The sequence below is a fragment of the Dermacentor silvarum genome, chromosome 1 (genome assembly GCF_013339745.2).
Source record: "Dermacentor silvarum isolate Dsil-2018 chromosome 1, BIME_Dsil_1.4, whole genome shotgun sequence".
Taxonomy (NCBI): domain Eukaryota; kingdom Metazoa; phylum Arthropoda; class Arachnida; order Ixodida; family Ixodidae; genus Dermacentor; species Dermacentor silvarum.
Window position 1 is genome coordinate 278,863,301 of NC_051154.1, and position 20,234 is coordinate 278,883,534.

The 20,234-nt window shown below is 42.3% G+C and overlaps 1 protein-coding gene across 1 annotated transcript in view; it reads left to right on the forward strand.

Moving 5' to 3' along the window:
- The window catches only part of LOC119437171 (uncharacterized), a 33,863-nt gene extending 31,282 nt beyond the window's left edge, over nucleotides 1–2,581 (forward strand). The window contains exon 9 of the mRNA XM_049660339.1: nucleotides 1,370–2,581. Coding sequence (XP_049516296.1) covers nucleotides 1,370–1,457 — 88 coding nt within the window. The 3' untranslated portion in view covers nucleotides 1,458–2,581. The remainder of the gene's footprint in view (nucleotides 1–1,369) is intronic.
- The last annotated feature ends 17,653 nt before the right edge of the window (nucleotides 2,582–20,234 follow it).

Consider the following 20,234-nt stretch of genomic DNA (forward strand, 5'->3'; position numbering starts at 1 on the left):
ATTTAGATACGAAGTCTGGGGCATGTGGCAGCTGAAGCATTTTTGTACGTCAGGAAACATGGAGACATGGTGCCAGACAATTCAATTTGTGCATTTATTCGAACATGCTCCACAATTCAATCAGCAGCATTCCTGCATGGTTTAAATTGCTGCTTGTTTTAAGTGACTAGCATGGTTGAAATGCCTGTTGTTGCTTCCAGGAAAAGCTGTTACCTTCTGCTATTTTATTCAACTGTTCCATCTCATTCTGCGAATGTTAATTTTAATTCTTTCACACGCCCTCACGGTGCCATTTAGGTTAGAAGATAAGCAGTGTGTAGTTTATGCAAGTCAACACGACATACATTGAATTTTAAGAACACATGACTTTGCTGGTGCTGTACTCCATTTTCTATTAAGCACGGGGCGCTGGTTTGATTTCAGTCTGAGCTGGCCACAGTTCAGTCAGTTTAAATGAGAAAAAAAAGGAAAGCAAAAAATCATTGTTCTGAGATTTGAGACCGTTTTAAAGAAAACCACGTGATCAGGTTTGATCACATGGTTTGATGATGAGAGGCACTGCGGTGCCCCTCATCACCAAACAGTAACACTAGGATGGTAAAACCTAGCAGCCAACCAAATGAATCCTCATTTTCACTTTCAGTAACTGTGGTGAATGTGGAAATCATTCATTGTGAATATTGTCACAGGACCGTGTGATTAATAGTGTAGCTGTAAACCTGACTTTCCATATTTTCGTTTTGGTGGGTACCACCAGGTATACCTTTAATTCAACCTCATTGGAAAGTGCAGAATCCGTTCAAGTTATTCATTGTTCGAATGAAATGGCGAGTCCTGAGTTCGCCACAGCGTAATCCTTTATATATTCGAAGTGCCTTGTGAAGGTGGTCTGAACTTCCCTTTCATGTGGCAAATACTCTGCATAGTAAAGTGTCAAAATCAAAATATGGGGTTAAATGTCCAAAATCCAATACATGGGCTATGAGGGACATCATAGTGGAGGGCCCCAGGTTAATTTCAACCATCCAGGGTTCTTTAATGTGCGAATAAATCAAAGTACATGAGCATCACAGCATTTCGTCTCCATTAAAATGCAGTTAACGAAGCTGGAAATAGAACCCGCTATTTCATGCTTGGCAGCATAAAGGTGCAACCACAGGGTAGAAAGCGTATGAAAGTCCAGTTTTGAATTCCATTGTTTCTGGCTAATTCTCAGTTTCTGTATTTGGCTCGCGATGAAAAAAAACTTTTCATATGCTGTTTTTTTGACCATTTGTGCATGGTGACTACTAAAAAAATACATTGCCTGAATTTCTTCTGCAGGCATTACTGAATGACATTATTTTTGCCTTCTCTCTTCCCATTGCAGACAAATCTTCAGAGAAGAGAAGAGCAAACTTCAGACTACGCTTAGGCGTCTCACATTGCAGAAGCAGCATTTAAAGGAAGAGGCTTAGCCTCTTCCACGTGGGTAGTTAGCTCACCAGAAATGACCATGCCCAACATGCCAAAGAGCCTCTGATAACTGCCACCAATCGCACATACCTGGTGTACCTTAATGTATAGTCATATACATGACCTTGCTGAACTATTTTACTTTCTATGATTGATTGATGTAGCGCTCAACTTTTATTTTATTATACGTCATGGCAAATTACCATAACGAATGAAACCCGGCATGGTTGCTCAGTGGCTATGGTGTTGGGCTGCTGAGCATGAGGTCGCGGGATCGAATCTTGGTCACGGCGGCCGCATATCAATGGGGTCAAAATGCGAAAACACCCATGTACTTCACGGGTGTTCCCCCACTCGGGCGTGCCTCATAATCAGATCGTGGTTTCGGCACGTCAAACCCCATAACTTAATTTTTTTTATGACAAGGGAACTAAAGCATTCCAGCGAATTTGACGATTATCACTGCTTTTTCCTAGGAAACATAAAAAGAACTCTTCTTGCGTTTTATCACTGATAGCGAGCTGATGTTTACGTAGTCACTAAAATGTGACCATTCTACTGAGTACAGTTAATGATGCATGCCACTATCTCTGCAGCTTTCCTGAAATGACAGTACACTACTGTCAATTCAGTGTGCAGGCTAAGATCAGATGAGTACATATTGTAATGATGGCTCGAGATCAGATCAATAATTCTGTGCTCGAGCACAGAATTATTGGTGGTCTGAAATTTATGTGTTACGTAGCCTTTTCGTTTGTGCTGTCTAGAAAACAGTGTATGTGCTGCTACTTGCAGCCAAGATTGCAACGGCAATGGGTAATGTTCCCGGTTCAGGCAAAGCACACACTGTTTTTAGTGTGCTGTCCCGCTTTTCCAGTGACAACATTCTGTGTCCCACATCCACGTCTCCACTGTGTTGCTATACAGCTGTTGCGTAAAGAAGGGTAGCCTATTGTGTAGTGTTATGTATGCATAGCAAACACTCCTCACAAATCGGCAGTGTTATCGTGCTGAACTGCTGAAAGGAAGTGCGCACAAATTTTCGTGACCAGATTGCAGGCAATGGAAAATCATCAGTATGAGTTGCCACCAGCGAAAAGAGACAGACAGCCGTTCTACCACCTGATAACGTAAATGGAGCGAAGCCAAGAGAGAAATTTACTAGTGGTGTATCATATTGAATTGCTCTTCTTCGTTGATTTTTTTTTTTGGGGGGGGGGGGGGCAGACGGAACTGTATTGCATATCTCTTTGAATGTCTACTTTCTCAACGTACATGGCCTGCAGAGCGATGCACTTCACCCGACGGTGAGGCAGTAGCTAGGCCCACCTATAAGCACTTGTTTGGAGTGCTGCACGCCCATGCCTGGACAGCGTCGTTCAGGTCCGCTATGTTAGCGAAATGCCGACGACTAGGAAGGCCGTCTTCACGACTCCGAACAATTAATAGTCAGAAGGAGCCATTCAGGGGAACACGGTGGGTGCTGCAGCACATGAAACTCCATCGTGGCGAGTGTCTCAGTTGTTACTCAACTGTGGGAGCATGCCTTTTGCCGACATCTCTGGCTCACTTTCCAGCCATCCATCCAGTTTTAGATAGATCTTCACGATGTTCCCTGCTTTCCACACACTGCCACAAGCCACCATTAAATCTCCACGGCGCGCTGTCCGGGCACGCCCATGCCCGGACAGCGTCTTTCAGCTCCTCTATGTTGGCGAAATGCCAACCACTCGGAGGTCTTCTTCACGACTCCGAACAAGTAATAGTCAGAAGGAGCCATTCAGGGGAACACGGTGGGTGCGGCAGCACATGAAAGCCCATCGCGCTCTCTTTCTACAAGAATCACGACGTCCAGCACTGCCCTTGCTGATCACTCTCTATGCTGTCCACTCGGCTGTTGATGCGTGGGGAACATGTGCACTAACGGCCACAAGATGGGTGCTCCCAGCACGTGGTGCCATCTGGTGCTGAAACAAACTCTCCCCTAGTCATCATAGGCACACCACCAGATAGGGCGACCAATGCGATGCAGGAGATTCACAAGTGTAATTCATTATGTTCGCGCCACTGGGGTAAGAAATCTGACATCTGTGTGCACTTGCAGAAACAGTTCCTTTAACATATTCACTCAGCTACAAACTTGACTTGTTCGAACTACAAATCCTTCTAACAGCATTCTGTACACAGGGCGCACAGGTAACCACTAAAACAAAAATAAAAGGCCAACTGTGAAACGTTTCATTGTGTGAAAAACTTTTTTGTGGCAATTGTTTAGTTAGAGAGCAAGCTCGATGTGAAATCTTAAACGCGATATCTGAGTGGCTGCATTAGAAACAAAATGCAGAGATCTGTGTTTTGCATGCTGAAACCGGAACAAATGCTGCCATTACAGCTTGTTGGAATTGTTTGTAGATCAGAAACGCTTTCTTGATGTGTAAAAGGGTTTCAGTACCCCTTTAAAGTGCTAACACATCAGAAGCAAACGCATAACTTATCACTGTTAATGTATATATCGAGAACATACATTCATAGTGTAAACTGCATAAGTACAGACTTGCCAAGCTTCACAGAGAAGTGCCCAAAGTAGGAGATATATTGGACTAAGGAAGTCCTTTAGCACAGCATGAAACATTGCTCAACTACAATACAATGCTTCAATAATTGAAATGCTTTGCAGCGTGCAGTGTTTCAACAGCCAGGCACTCAAAACATGTTCAGTACAGCAAACCACGTTTCAAGTGAAACTACAATGCAACATCGACACAGCAAGGAACATAAACAACAGGGACGATCGCAGACTTCCACCAGAGAAAGAGATTCTTTATTAGAAAAGCAGATTTTTGACGGCGCGTATACAACCGCTGGCATGCTGCTCTGTATAGGGATGGCGAATGGGATAAAAGGATTCTAGAGGAGAGTGGGAAAAAAGAAATAGATATAAAAATGAAATGCACAAGTGGACCTGATACTATTATTTGCAGGTGAGATGACGGGTAAAATTAGGCTTTTCTATATGAAATGCTGAATCTTCAAAGCATTTCAATTAAACCAATTTCTGACAGGTATTTGAATGATAAATCTAAAACCTGCCATTGTTTTGAAGGGCCAGGCATTGTACCTAAGACGCTGGGTAATGTTAACGGATCATGGCAAATCATGTCCATTTGTTGCCCAAGAAATTGTCTCTCGTCGCAGTACGCAGGTCATTCTAGTAATATGTGTTCCATTTTTTCTAAGTCTCCACAGTTATCACAGTAGCGGTTACTGGTACGCCCTATACAGTACATATAATTGTCCGTGTATGCCACGTTCAGTCGAAGACTATGCTACAATGTCTTTTAAGTGTTGAGGATGTGGTCGTGGAACTTTCGATCTCATTTTTGGGTCAATATAATGCAGAAAGTTATCTTGGTGAAGCGGCAGATTCCAGAAGCAGTCTTTTTTTCGATGGCCATAATTTTTTGCCATATTTGAACAAATATGGTAAAAAAATGTTCTTCTGAAATTGCGGTATTGGAGTCTATTTCGGGCAGCTTCATCAGCTTTTTCATCTACCGAAATACCAGCATGGCCAGGTATCCATTGGAACTTGATGTAATGCCCAGCAATCTTAGCGTTCTGGTGAAGGCAAGCGGTGTCAAATGCTGCAGGTTGGCTGTTACCTTGCTTGTGCATGTTCCATATAATTAGTAGGGCTGCTTTTGAATCCGTGAAAATCACCAATGTCTTTGGCGGCTGCTGTTGAAGCACATACACAAGGGCCGCCTTAATGCGATATAGCTCTGCTGAAGTATATCATGTCGCTCGCTCAAGGTGAAACGAGAATTGTTGCCCTGTAGAGGGCACAAAAAGTTCACACGATGAGCGATGTGGAGTTGTTGAGCCATCGCTGAAAATGTTCGTTGTGGCTGCGTATGTTTTGTGCATATATTAAAAAGCTGTCTTATAAGTCACTGCTTTAGGCATTTTCTTTTTCACACTGATTCCAGGGATATATGGCACGATTTCCAGTGGTGACAGTGTCCATGGTGATATGTTTCGTGGCGTAATTGGTGACTCCTGAGCAAGAATCGAAATAGATATGCTTCTGACGGACTGCCCAAAGCTAGATGTTGCACGGGGTCTAGAAATATTCCTTAATATTTGGGTCTTAATATGAATGACGTGTCTGGGGTGCATCCGAAGTGTCTCCTGCAAAGGTAGCACTTCAAGAGGCAGCCATCCAGCTTCTACTACAGTTCTTGAGCGGGATGACCCCTTCAAAAGGCCAAAACATACTTAAAGGCAGTCGTTCTGTGCTGCCTCAAGTCGTCTCTTGCTTGTGGGAGACATTTTTTGCAGGATCGGGAGGTAATACCCCAGTGTTCCATCGATGTAGGCCTTAAGGAGGAGCATCATTGATCTACAGTTGCTGCCCCACTGTGACCCGGCTAAAAACTGGAATACCCGCGATGCTGAGGAAATCTTCTCACTCAGTTTTTTTCGCTTGAGGCGATGATGTGAGGTTCCTATCGATCGTCACTCCAAGAAACCTTTGTGTCTTGATGTATGGAAGGGTGTGGCCACCCAGCACTAGTGGGTATTTTTCCATACGCCTCCACGTGAAGATTTAGGATTCGATATATTTGCCAGTGCTCTCTGGAGACATTGTTAGGTGGTACTGCAGGAACGCACCGTGCTCCAAATGCAGATGTCGTCTGCATACAGTGCGATTCTGATGCAACGGGGCAGGTTTCTTCTCAGATGGATGAGGACTAAAATAATACCGGGCATAACACAGCTCCTTGTGCCACTCTCTTCTCGACGGCATAAAGCACCGTTGGGTTATGCGGGGGAACCATGAAAAGTTGGCGTCCTTGAAGATAGTCTGCAATCCATGCGTAAAGCCGTCCTCCAAGACCAAGGGTTTCCATAGCGTCAAGTATTGCTTTATGATACACCGAGTCATATGCTACCTTATGTCCAGATATAATGCATTAGGTATTTTTCCACAGACCAATTCCTCTTCAATTGATGAGACCAAGGCAATGACATTATCAACTGCGGACCTCTTTTGCCGGAAGCCATTCATTTCCTCTGGATAAACTTTTGTAACGAAGAAACTTTTCCAACAAGGAAGGTAAATATCTGCAATCGTCCCTGTTGTTTGTGTGTCTCGCATTGTCGAAGTTCCATTTCATAGTATCGCTTGAAGCTTCATATCGACCAACAATGACACAATGCTGACACAATGACCTATCATAGTGTTCTTTATTACAATAGCAGTTGTATGGACACTCCAAACTAATGTTCGCTGTCGCCGTGAGGTTTCGTATACAGTTTAAGTGCGATAAGATCCTATCATGCCATGCGTGTCATATGCTGTGGGTGCAAGGGTGAGGCAAGAAGGATGTTGACTTGGTGCGTGCTGACCTGCCGCGTGCTTATAAGGACGTGCAATAGGGTGAGGGGAGACTTGAGTGCGCTGTAACATGACCAAGCACGCGCCAGGGAGGCAGGTGAGCACGTGTCTCCTTTGGACCAGCCGTGGCTATGCATAGCTGTCTGTGCTGCTGAGCGCATATGTGGCCTGTGCACCCTACCTTGGCGGTAACATGCAGTGGGTGCAAAAGTTGGTTGAGCTGAGTTGTCAGATGGCTTTACGCATGCTGTCTTCCCACGTCCCTGTAGTGTTGGAGGTCGCGTAATCTCAAGTTTCAGAGAGGCGGTGAAGCGAGAGGCAGTACGAAGAAGTGTTTGTTCCAGAGGCTTTTCATCATGCTAGCGTTGTTACAGCGAGTGTTCGTGGTCATCGAGTGAAATCTGTTCACGTTTGTTTGTGTGTGCGTGACACCATGCTGTTGTTAACTTAAGTAGAAAGTGAATATTTACTGCAGTTTATACGGCCGATAAAACTACGAACCTTCGTATAGTGTATTTGTCTAATACTTTGCTATCGCTATCAATGCTTCGCCTTCTGGGCAGATCTGCGGCTTTTTACTAGCTACCGTGTCTGGATTAAATGTTTTTGTTGCTGTTATAGTTCCAAGTTTTGGCCTAGATTTTTTTCTTGCAGATAATTTAAATATAATGTCCAAAAATATTCTGTCGCCAAGCACTAAAAAGAAAAATTTTATTAACATGAAATTTTGTACTCCACATTATGCCATTGCAGCACTGGAAAACACTCCTCAGGGAAGAAAAGTGAGAGTTATCGCAGTGCATTACTGGCAAATGTATGGGTAAAAGATACAAGTTGAAAAATTTAACTGAATGGCGCAATGTTAATTATTAGTTGTTCAGCAAACCTTAGAAATGTTGCGAGATTTAAGATTCTATGAATAGCAAAGTAGATCACAAAAACGTGTGGTGCGAAAACATCTTTAACAGACGCTTTATTTTATGGAATAAACTGCAGATCCAGCCCTGGATTAATATAGGATTTACTTTCGCATAGTGTTCTGCTGCTGATGAGTCACCTTGGTGAAGGCAGGTTGGTTCCTCTGTGGTGCTCTTGACAAAAACGGGTAGCTAGAATGAATTAGAAGTTTATTTCTCATCACACTGTACCTTATACAGAGGTCTACATGCTGAAATTCAGTATTCATTTCTATACTCTATGGGGAGAGGGGGGGGACCTATTATGTTTCAGACATTATGCAAGAGCTTTTACTGTAATACACTGCCAAACTGGATTTGCTGTGTCGGCCCTTTTTGTTACACCAAAGTCGTCATGTTGTAGTCGTCCAATCATCTCATCTTTTTCATAAATTGAGGAAAAACGAAAAAATTTGGCAGTTTCGCCTGAAGGGCAAAGCATTGACACCGATAGGAAGGTTTAGCATTGCACTTGAACTCCTTGGACAGTGTTCTAACTATAATTGGGTGCGACTTGTTAGAGCAATGAAGCACCCAAGGCAGCTTTTGCTGTGTGGAAGGAATAACTCCCGCACAGGGCCAGGTACATCTCGCCAGGCATCTCGCAACGCTGACCTGATGAGGAGTGGTGCCGATGGCATTGGAGGCGTTGTACCGCGTTGGTGCACAAGATGAAATGGACTGGGAACCGTTGGTGTTTAGTCAGCACCCAGTGAAATATTATATAATGCTAGTTTGATATTTACAGTCCATTCTGCTTTACGGACCTTTGCTCAGGCAGACCTCTCTGCCTTTCCTCAAATCAACCTCTCTCTCTCTCTAGCTGTATTCCTTCCATCTGATCCCCATGCTCTCCACTACACACTGAAATCTAACCTCTGGTGGGACACATATATGCGTGTCTTGATTCACCAGTATGTCTGCTTCCTTCCCTCTGATCTTACCCGGCACAGGAAGCATCACTTTGGAGACTTTGGCATGGAGTGACGCTTACACCATCCATCCACTGGTCTTAGGGATCACCTAAATTTGACTAAGAAATGTGCCCCAAGTGCTCGGATCCTATAGCAAAGTCAGTGGCGTATAGCCAGGGGTACCTCAACGGACATGTCCCCTCCCCCCCTCAAAATGTCTGTGTTAGTATGTGACTGGGGAAGCCCCCTTACCCCCCCTCCCTCTCTGCCCCCAATCAAGTGCGTCACTTAGTAGCCGTATGCTAAGGTTCACTCAGATCCTGAACACAGCTGCCACACCTGTAGTAGATGACATGTCGAATACTCTATTTCCATGGCTGACATGCAGACTGCCATTCACAATGCATGTTAGGACCATTGCTGCCAGATCTTAGATATATCGATCCTTGAAAATCGTTTAATGAGCCCTGCTAAGTATTTGCCACCCTGACAGTGGCAGGCAAAGAGCGTGGCACCTAATTTCTTAAACTTCCAAGCAAGTGCTAGGTTTGCATACATACAACTAGCACTATCTAGAACTGAAATATAACTATGCATGCTCAGAGTTTTTCACTGATGCCTCAAAATCACAAGCAAGAGTATTGTTTGCAGTGCTGGGACTTTTATTTCATGTGAGGCTGTTAATCTGCAAACAAGTATCCTTACAACCAAAGCACTATCATTTATTTTTGGTATAAAGTATATTATAGGCACAAGCATCCGTAAAGCTCTATTACTATACACACTGACTGCCGTAGCATAATGAAAGTAGTGGAAACATAAAAAAACCACAAAAAAGATGTACTAAGCTACTTACACAAGTATCTGTGCATGGCTTAATTGTGTTGGGTGTCTGCTCCACGAGGCTTGGAATGAAATGAGCTTGCGGTGCTGGCAGATTACAAGCCCTGGGGGCCCAGGCGTTCCCTGAGAATGCCGGCAGTTGAGCACTCATGGTATGCAGTGAGCTCCCCTCTTCTCTCCCGCATATTTTTATGAGACCCCCCCCCCCCCCCCCCCCGTGAAGGCTGCCCAGGTTGCACCTCTGGCTTGCAGATCGGGAAGCGGCATCCATCAATTATAGAGGCCATGAAAGTGGAGCTCCTGTTTCATCCATTGACCTAAAGCTATTGTTGTGTAGTCTGATCAGAAGCTATTGGCAAGATACATATGGAATATAGCAAAGTCAGTAATGAATTACACTTAGGGCAGAATGACTGAAAGGTGGGCAAGTTGGTGCAGATTCATAGCAATGCCTTGGCAGCACGATGCTACCCAGATGAAAGATGAAGAAAATAAAGAGATGGACTCTATTCACAAGAAATTTCGTTATTGAAAGAAAATGCTCATATATATATATATATATATATATATATATATATATATATATATATATATATATATATATATATATATGTATATATCTTATACTTTTAGTGCACAACAAGGGACAAGGCACAGATGGACGATGCGGACAGAGCGCTATCTGTGCCTCGTCCCTTTTCATGCGCTAAATAGTATAAGACATGGAACACCAACTCGCCCAAACTTACGCTCTTTCATATATATATATATATATACATATATATATATATATATATATATATACACAGGGCGTTCATTTTTAAGAATTTTGAGAAATCGCCTGTGGCAGGTAACATAATTCTTATCATTGAGCTGGGTTATTTGATGAGGTGGACGTTAGTCGCACGAGAAATCGAAACACATATTCAACTAATTACCAAAAATTCATTGATTAACTTCTTGGTTAATTAATTTACGACACATATTGTAATTTACGTATTGTAGCCAGTGAGTTTGCAAGACACATCCACTTGAAATGAATTTCCAGAATTACACCAGTTCGGAGATATGCGCCATCAAACTCACCAGAAAAATGCACCGTCTTATTTAAAATTAAAGCTTAATTTTGAACACCTAGTATAAATATATGCTTATATGTATACATTGTCTTATGTATAAGACAATTCCTATAAGAATTCCCTTTTCCTTGTCCCGAGGGAACAGTAAACAAGAAGAAAAATAAATTTAAAAAGTAGATTCACAAAGCCACATGATAACAAAACAATGACAGAGCATGGTAGAATGGACGTGAAAAAAACCAGAGGCGACAAGAGTAAAAGAGTAACAACCAATCATTTCTCTCCAGCGCACACGTCATCTAGATAATCGCATTCCTTGGGGTTGCAGAATAAACCTGACTAATACATTTGCTTATTTTGCTCATTAATTTGTAACAATGACGGGAAAGCATAAGTGTGTGTTTGAGCATGGAGTTGCAGCCACATGAGTGACAGTGACTGGCCAAATGATAAGGCAGTCGAGACAAAGAGAAGGGACGGTGGTCTCATGCTCTCTCGTGTTAGACCTTGCCATGAGATAAGGAGATCAGGTATGCCATGTGTAGTAAGCAGCATACACAACCAGACCATGCTTTTTTTTACATTTTATGCTTAGTGCGGCCTCATCCCATTGGAAAGACAAGCAAGGTGGCTCGAAGTTGGAATATGTAGGTTAAAAATGGGTGGCATGTACACATTCTTACCTTCTGATGAGCAGTGAGCCATTAACATGCAACAAGTGTGGAGGGGCTACCTGTTCTCCATGTGTTTATAGAAGGTCTATCCACAAAACAACATAACAACAATGTATTTTTTTTATTGCAGACATTATATATTATTTATTTATTTGACAAATACTGTCAGCCTTGCATAGGCTGTGACAGGAAGGGGGATATAAATCTAGTGTACCTGTGTACACAGCCCTTTTCCTCGGCAACAATCTGCTTTTCAATAACAAAAGTGTCATGTACTTGTTTCATTGATTTAGGTATGCTGGATATATATAGTGTCTTCAAAGTCTTAAATCGTAGCATTGCCTCCAGTTGGAGGCTTAAGCTGCAATGCTGCAGTGCACATGGAGCACTGGCTTCAAGACCCTTGTGTGTAAGGGCTATGGCAAGGCCCAGAGTGCTTGGTAAAAGACCACACCAGTTCAAATGTTTTTTCTCTTCTCATACATTTTAGTAAACACGAACATCACTTATAGGCTTGTCATTTTACCAACATATATCTTTTAGGCTCCTATCCAGCTAGTAATCTTAGGCCTGTATGCAGCCACTATTTATTATTCATAGCAATCCATTTTTAATGATTGTATCTATTATAAAACATTCATGGCATTCTTTTTTCATTCCAGGCACTTGTACTATTATATATCAGATATAATAACCCTGATTTATTAACAACTTTTCAAAGCTGGGAAGTTCCATGGCTAGTTGTGCGATAGCCGAAAGGCCTTTTCTGAAACCATGCTGTAAAGTCTATAGAAGGAATGTTGTCAGTAAAAAGCTACGGAGAAGTATGTGAAGATAACCTAAGGCTTGAGTAGTTCACTAGAAGAATACACAAGAGATTTTGGGTGACGATTAAGGCTGCCCTGAGTTTCCGTTCTTTAGTATGCAGGCACCACACGTGCCACCTGGCACTTGGAGCTGATATCTTAGTTTTCATATTAAGTAGCATGGAGACGATGGGCAATGACACAATTTTAACTTTATCAGTACATGAGACAGGTTCGTGACCAAGATTTTCAAGGAAAAAAAATTATTTGCATTCCTACATGCTTAGCTGCAAACGACGTCTAAAGGTGTAAGCGTGGTACTGCCATATCAGTACACAGCATAGATGTTAGTGATTGCTAAGGCTGTATTATGAAAATAAAGCTTTATTTGTAGCCTTAGATACCATATGCACCTTATAAGTATGCAGCACTTCCCTGTGAAAATTGTTTTAAGAAAGCAAGATACCTTCCGCCAACAGTTGAAGCAAAATAAGTAGCCTCAAGGCAGCTTTTGTAGGCTAAAATAGCTTCACAGTTCAGAGAACACACCCCAGAGCAGAAAACATTGATAGCAGCTGACAGCCTTGCCTAACTTCTTTTTTTTCTCATCACAATGACAACACATATGAACCTACAATATTCCTACAGTTATAAATGAGAGCCCAGAAGTACACACCAGCCTGCCCATAGTTTCCTTGTCTCAATTTTTCTTCTCTTCTATGCTGTCTATAATATTCACCAACGTTTCCTATTTATTTCACAATCCCTCAAGTGCCAAGGCATTATAGGGAGGAGTGGGATACATGCGAAAAACAACGATTAGTACAAATTTATGTGATGTAAACAACATGTGCAGTGGACGTAACCATTAAAAAATCAAATAAGAATTCTATGTCATCAAATATATTTAAACCTAGCAACATCTCAACTGGACAAAAGGAAAGTACGATGCGACTGCGCTTGCGCAAATACAGTGCATGTGGCCACGTGCGTGGTCACAGTTGAAAAAAAGCAAACAAGGTTCAGCAGAAAAGTGCGCTGTCTTCGATTGACACGATAGCATCAGGAAGGTGGTTCCAGTCGTTTCTTGTGTGTGGAATAAATGAATTTAAAAACCTGTCTGTGTGACAAAAAGTGCCTCTAACTTTATGATGGTGATTAATTCGAGATGACAGGTAAGTAGCTGCTAGAATCAGCTCACTGCTAAGGATATGATGATGAAATACTTTATGAAAAAGGCGTAAACGAAAAGCCTTTCTGCGCAGTGATAAGATGGTAGACACAAGTTGCTTATTATAAACGTTATGCTAGAAGTATGATCATAGTTTGAATGAATGAAACGAGTGGAATTATTCTGAACCATTTCATGAGAATTAACATGGGTACATATAGAATTGTAAGGGTCCCAAATACAGCAGCGTATTCCAACTTAGATCGAACTAGAGTTTTATGCAATAGTAGTTTCATTGATGAAGAGGATTTGATAATGTTTTGCCGCAAGTAGCCTAACATACGATTTGCACTACTGATTCTGGAGACAATGTGACATTTGCATGATAACTTATATAGTTACACCTAAATAACGGTAGGATGAAACATGTTCTAGCTGGGTGTGGTTAAGCATATGTGCAGGCACACACACGTCGCATCTTGTAACATTAATCAGCTTGCATTTCTTGGGGTTTAGTTCCATAAGCCAGTTTTTACACCAAGCAGCGATGTTATTTAGATCAGTCTGTAGAATTTCCTGGTCCTTGCCATCACGAATCTCGCGATACAGTACACGGCAGGCGCGTAGCCAGGGGGGGGGCTGATGGGGCTTCAGCCCCCCCCGAAATTTTTTTCGTGCCGGCATGCACCGCCGACCAAAACTACCACCGACGCCGGGAATAATAATAATAATAATAATAATAATAATAATAATAATAATAATAATAATAATAATAATAATAATAATTTACTTCCCATTAAAAGAATTGCATGGTGCGGTTCTGGATAAAAAGTTGCACGCAGGCAACTTGACCAGTCCAAAAACCCATCAAAGGCAACAGAGGGCGTCGGGTGCTCACATGTGAGTAAACAGATGGGAAGGTGTCAATTTACAAAAAAAAGTGTATACGAGACAGGTAGTAATACACTTTAACAATTAGAAAAACAAGTAGTCCGCATTAACAAGGAAATATTGTATTTATACATGAGCAATATAGATTACATAAAGAAAGTCTTATTATATGAAAACAGGAAGAAAAATAGGGGGGAAAAACATAACATAGCACTATATTCAGTGAAGCATAAACTAAAGCAAATAAAGGGGTGGAAAGTCATACAGTATTGCATATGAACAAACTCATTAAACAACAAGGATTAGTTTGACTGAAAGTAGTTGTGCAGGCTGCATACGGACAGAAGGTCTATTTCTCGTAAGGCGAGGTTATTAAGTCCGAAGTGTATGTCGAAGCATTTGTTGACCATAATTCGTTCTTGAGTGCGGAATGTCCTGTTGTTCAGGTGTCCTAGTGTCATAGGCTGCGACATGTTCGTGTAGGCGAGCTATGTTCAATCATTCTGCATTCTGTCTACAATGTCTTTTTCACGCTCGAAAGACATTTCGGCACGAGCATTGCGAACTCGGGCTGGATTTTGTGGCACCTGGGGTGGATTTCGTGGCACCTGGGGTCACGTAACGCAAGGAGCCCCATCCGAGCACGAAGTTTCAAGGGCTTTTCGATAGCGAGCGGGCGCGTTGCGGCATCTCGCAGCGGCCGCGGAATCTACGGAGCGCATGGATTTCAATTCCGAAACTGTACGGGTGTAACGTTCTCATAAACTTTTGACGCGAAAGGTGCACTGACATGTCCAAAGGCGTGCTTTAAAATATTTTCAATTCTGGAACTTTATGGGGTTAATGCTGTTATAAACTTGGACCAACATGCGTGCATTGGAGCCCTGGTGTCCAAGCCGTTCCAGAAATGAAAGCACGCGCTCGCAATCTTCCACACACACGAAAATACTAAATATTACCGTGACTGTGAGCTAGCAGCTGATAATTTTCGCCAAATATTTTCAGGACGCGTGCCCAATGTGATCGATCAGCTGGATCAGCGCAGGCAAAGTAAAATTTGAGAAAACAGGAGAAAGGAAATGGCCTATTATTGAGGAAATTCTTTTTGCGGGCTACAAGATCTGGCTCTCGTTGGCCACAGATACAGTGGCCCTATAGATTTAAGCATAGGCCCCGCTGAAAACACAGGTATTTTCAGAGCGCTTCTTCGCATGCGAGCTGATTGTGGAGATACATATCTGAAGAACCATTTGGAAAGTTGCCCCAGTAATGCCTCGTATTTAAGCCCAGATGCACAAAACCAAATTATAGAAATTTGTGGCGAAATTATCAAAGAAAGCCTAGTTGCAAAAGCAGGCTGCTTCTCCATACTTCCTGACGAAACAACGGACATCGCTGGAATCGAACAGCGTACTGTTTGTGCAAGGTACCTAAACAAGGATGCCAACGACATCGAAGGAGTGTTTTAGGTTTTGACAGCGGAATAGATGCCCTCTCCCTTTGCGACTGCAGGTTCTATGTAAATGTGTACAAACTGTTCCAGATTCTAGTCACCCTTCCAGTGACCACTGCCAGCGCAGAGAGAATATTTTTTAACAAGAGTTTACTAAAAAACTACTTGCGCTCTACAATGTCTGTGGAACGCATGGTTAGACTGGTGCTTCTATACACCCACAGAGACGTCGGCATCAACGTGCCCGAAGTCATTGACCGCTTCGCTCAACTTCCCCGCCGAGAGAAGTTCATCCTTTAGATAGCGAAGCAGCAAAAATTAATGCAAGTAAAAAGCTTTGTTCCTTCACGTCCATAAGCTCGTAATTATGAAGACGTATCACTGTTAGTTAGCTTTTAAAACAGCAGAAATTTTAGCCGTTTATTCTAGCAGTTAGTATCATGATCAAGCTTATCATGCGAACGCGGAAATTACGACGACATCAATAACCAATTTTGACCGATCTTGCTCATTGAAAGCCCGGCCCACGCGGCGTTTGCCAAAAACACACTCGGATATTGGGTAGTAACTTGCCGCATCATCTGTGGCTTTCGTTTGTCCTTTTCTTTCCTTTTTAGCTACCTGCTTTTATTTCTTTTTTGAAACGAAGCAAAAGCCTCCTTTATTTTGGGTGCAGAGTAATTGTTGCCGCTGTGCAGGCAGTTAAATTACACATTTTCGTACTGATTTCTGCATTATTCCTCTATTATTCTACCTGTATGGCAGTGGCGCACCGACGGGGGGGGGGGGGGGATTCGGGGGTTGTAACCCCCCCCCCCCTGAGGCTGACTTAACCCCCCCCCCCCCTTTTGTTTAACCCCTTTTCTTTCCTTATGCATTTGAGTACTACAACTAAGATGTAAGACGCGCAATCGTCTGCACACTCGCAAAAAGCGCATTTTTTTACAATTTCCTGTGAAGAAATCGAAATTAGTGCTGTTTAGATGGTATTGGCAAACTGTCAACCCCCCCCCCCCCCCCCCCCCCTGGCAGAGATCCTGGGTGCGCTACTGCTGTATGGTGCTGTCGCGACCGCTGCATGGCCCGAGTACATATCACGATTTCTGCGATCATAGTTTTGTTCTTGCCTAGATCATCTTTCTTTCTGTGCGCAAAGTTTACTATCATTGACTGCGCAACGTGTTTATTTGTCTCGTTTGACGCATAATATACAGTGACGTTTGCTTAAATACGTATATTTATTGGAGACTTCGACGTATATTTAAATAACTTGTTGCGAGGTGTTGTGTATACAAGCAGTGAACTTTGTTTCCAGCGACTCTTTTTTCCATTTAGCGAGTTGTATCTTCGCATTTCTAATGTATATCTTGCAGAACTCTTACTTTTATGTGACTGCCACAGATACGAAGATGAGAGGATTGCCCTTCGGACGGCTTTGGGGCACTTAGACGACAGGCCTTTCACGGAGGAAAAGATCGAGAGCGCGTGGCCTCGTGCGTTTGCTATGTGCAGGGCTACAAAGGCGCTGCTGTGCTTTTTGAAGTGCGCAAGCCTGTATGACTGCCTGTGACGAAACTCATCGATGAACGCTTAACTGTAAATGTGCAACGTGTGAACTGTGAACTTCTCTCTTCCTTCTTTTTCAATCCCTTCTCCCCCTTCCCCAGTGCAGGGTAGCCTACCGGGCTCAGCATGGTTAACCTCCCTGCCTTTCCCTTATGTCTTCTCTCTCTCTCTCTCTCCTACTTTTTATTTGTACTCACTGTTGCGAGTATAATCTCTGTGTTATTACAGTACACGACCGGTAACAGCTGCTCCTGCGCAATCTATTGCAACGAGGGACAGCGTCATTCAGGTTTCTTCCTGGCCGTTGCATATGTGCAAAAATGTAAACAAGGTTCTTGAATGACGAAGATTCATCAAAATATTTGTCCTGAACTTATTCATTTCATGGCCTTTACGTTCTTCAAATCAGCTGTATACACTGCTTCGCTGGTTTCGAACTGATATAGTTCTAATGTCCGTGTGATATTTTCTTTCCTTATTAAATAGACAAAAAAAACGCGGCCGCATTGAGATCAGTTATTTCTGCCAGAATTTTTAGGACATAGGAATATATTCTTTTATGAAAAAATACTTATTTTACTTGACAGTGCGTAGCGTTCAATAATTCGTTTGCATCATCTAATATACAATGGCATTGGCAATGCAGTTATTATTCATGTATTTGATCCCTCGACAACGTCTATAAGGAGGAGGCCGCGCTGCAACCTGAGCCCCCCCCGAACAAAATTTCTGGCTACGCCACTGGTACACGGTCATCGGTGTACAGGTGAACTGAAGATGACACACACTCAGGCAAGTCGTTGATATATATTAGAATAAGTAATGGACCTAAAACGGAGCCATGCGGAACTCCTGATGCTACGTTAATTAAGCTTTGAAATCTTGGTCACGAACCTGTCCCATGTACTGATAATGTTAAAATTGTGTCATTGCCCATCGTCTCCATGCTACTTAATATGAAAACTAAGCCATCAGCTCCATGTGCCAGGTGGCACGTGTGGTGCCTGCATACCAAAGAAGGGAAACTCAGGGCAGCCTTAATCATCACCCAAAATCTCTTGCGTATTCTTCTTGTAAAGTACTCAAATCTTAGGTTATCTTCACATACTTCTCTGTAGCTTTTTACTGACAACATTCCTTCTATAGACTTTACAGCATAGTTTCAGGAAAGGCCTTTCGGCTATCGCACAACTGGCCATTAATTAAATAATGCTAAATAATTAAATAATTAATGCTGTACCAGATCGATGAAAAGCAAATTTTGTAACATACTTGAATATCCAAAATACTTGCAACCAGCTACTTGCAACCAGCAAAATACTTGCAACCAGCTAGCGGTGTCAAGAACAATGAGACACTGGAGGTGACACTCTATAGATGCTGAAGTTGTGCCCATGCCAAATCAAATAACCGGCCAAAAATATGTTGGGAACTTGTTCCTTGCAGTTGAGCCTTAACAATCCCGATGCCACAGGCAACCATAAAGCAGTTAAACTACCAATGGAACGATGTTAGCGCATTGCTGATGAACAAATAAACCTCTTAACAGCATTGAAGTGTACAAATAAATTGTAAATTGCCACCGAGGTTAGGTTATATATTAGGCTGGTTTGGGTAGAGTTGACTACTAGTTCTGCTGCCTTCTCGATGAAATCGTGCCCTACTTTGAAAGTAGAGTAGAATAGAACTCTCTCTCCTTCCTTCACAATGAATGTGGCAATTCTTGGCCAGTAACGAGTTGATTAGAGCTAGTTCTGCTTCCTTCACGTTGAAATGTTGCCCTGCTTTGCCAGTAGAGCTGACTAGAACTTGAAACTGACTAGAACAATAAAAATTAAGTTTCACATCACCGAGTTGTGCCATTTACTGGTAGCTTGTGGATACATTGAAACCTGATTAGAACAAGCAGGCCTATGCACTAAAAATATTGCATTATATTAGGTAACTCTTTAAATCCAAACTCAACTATAATGAAGTGAAACAAAAATTTGTATTGTGTTTGCTCTACATGAATTTTTTGTCATCAGTGGAAAAATTAAGTCAAATGTATCTGCTTTTTCAATTAAGAAACTACGCATAGTAGACCGCAATTTTTACTTGTGCCTTGAACAGCTTGCCAGTCGCTAAAAATGGCGAGTCGGTTGGATCTTGCTTGTAGTACACTGCTGGCATGCTTCTGAGTATTCTTGCATTTAGGCTAAAAAAATGGCCTCTTTTATGAGCAAGTGTTTGACATGAGTATCAGTCAGCAAGTTTTGTCTGTGCGATATAGAGGATAATTCAGTTTATGCTGGTGTGGTTTGTTATATTCAGGTTTCACTGTAGAACTGTACAAAGAGAAGAATGCTATGTACTATGAGTATGAATTTTTATCCTTGGCAGTAGCCAAACATGACTTAGAGCACACAATTACTATGTTATCCAATTTATCTGCAAAAGGGCCAATGCATGTTCTGTGAAATCCTCTTGAACAATATGCACAAGAAATGTCCAGTACTACTACACCATATAGCGGTTGCCTGCACACACAATGCAACTCGTAAATGCAATCTTTTGGCCGCATATGAACAGTGAGAGAGCTTGTGAGTGGAAACTCTTCCATGTTGCCTTTTTGTATGCATTTCAGCAAATCTCTGCGCAGCATACTCTGATTAAGGTTTAAATTTTCTGGACTTCTATCTGATGCTCCATAATACATATTTGCAATTGCAAACAAGCCACAGTCAAGCGTGTTGCACTAGTTTTGTGCCCCTTTAGTATGAATGGTCAGCATGGGCGACTGTAATTTTAGCATATGACAGATTTGCCTGACGGCATCAGAACGAGTATCTTGGTCAATTGAGTCATACACGAACACTGTGTTTTCATCAGCGTCAACATTGCTTACTGTAAGCCAGTGATTGGGATTTCGGACATGCAAGATTTGAATAAAAGGGTTTTTTACTTGAGTATGTAGTAAACGCTGGCCAAGAAGCACATCTTGAAAGCCATCCCAATGAGAAATTTTTAATGAATTAAGTATTCT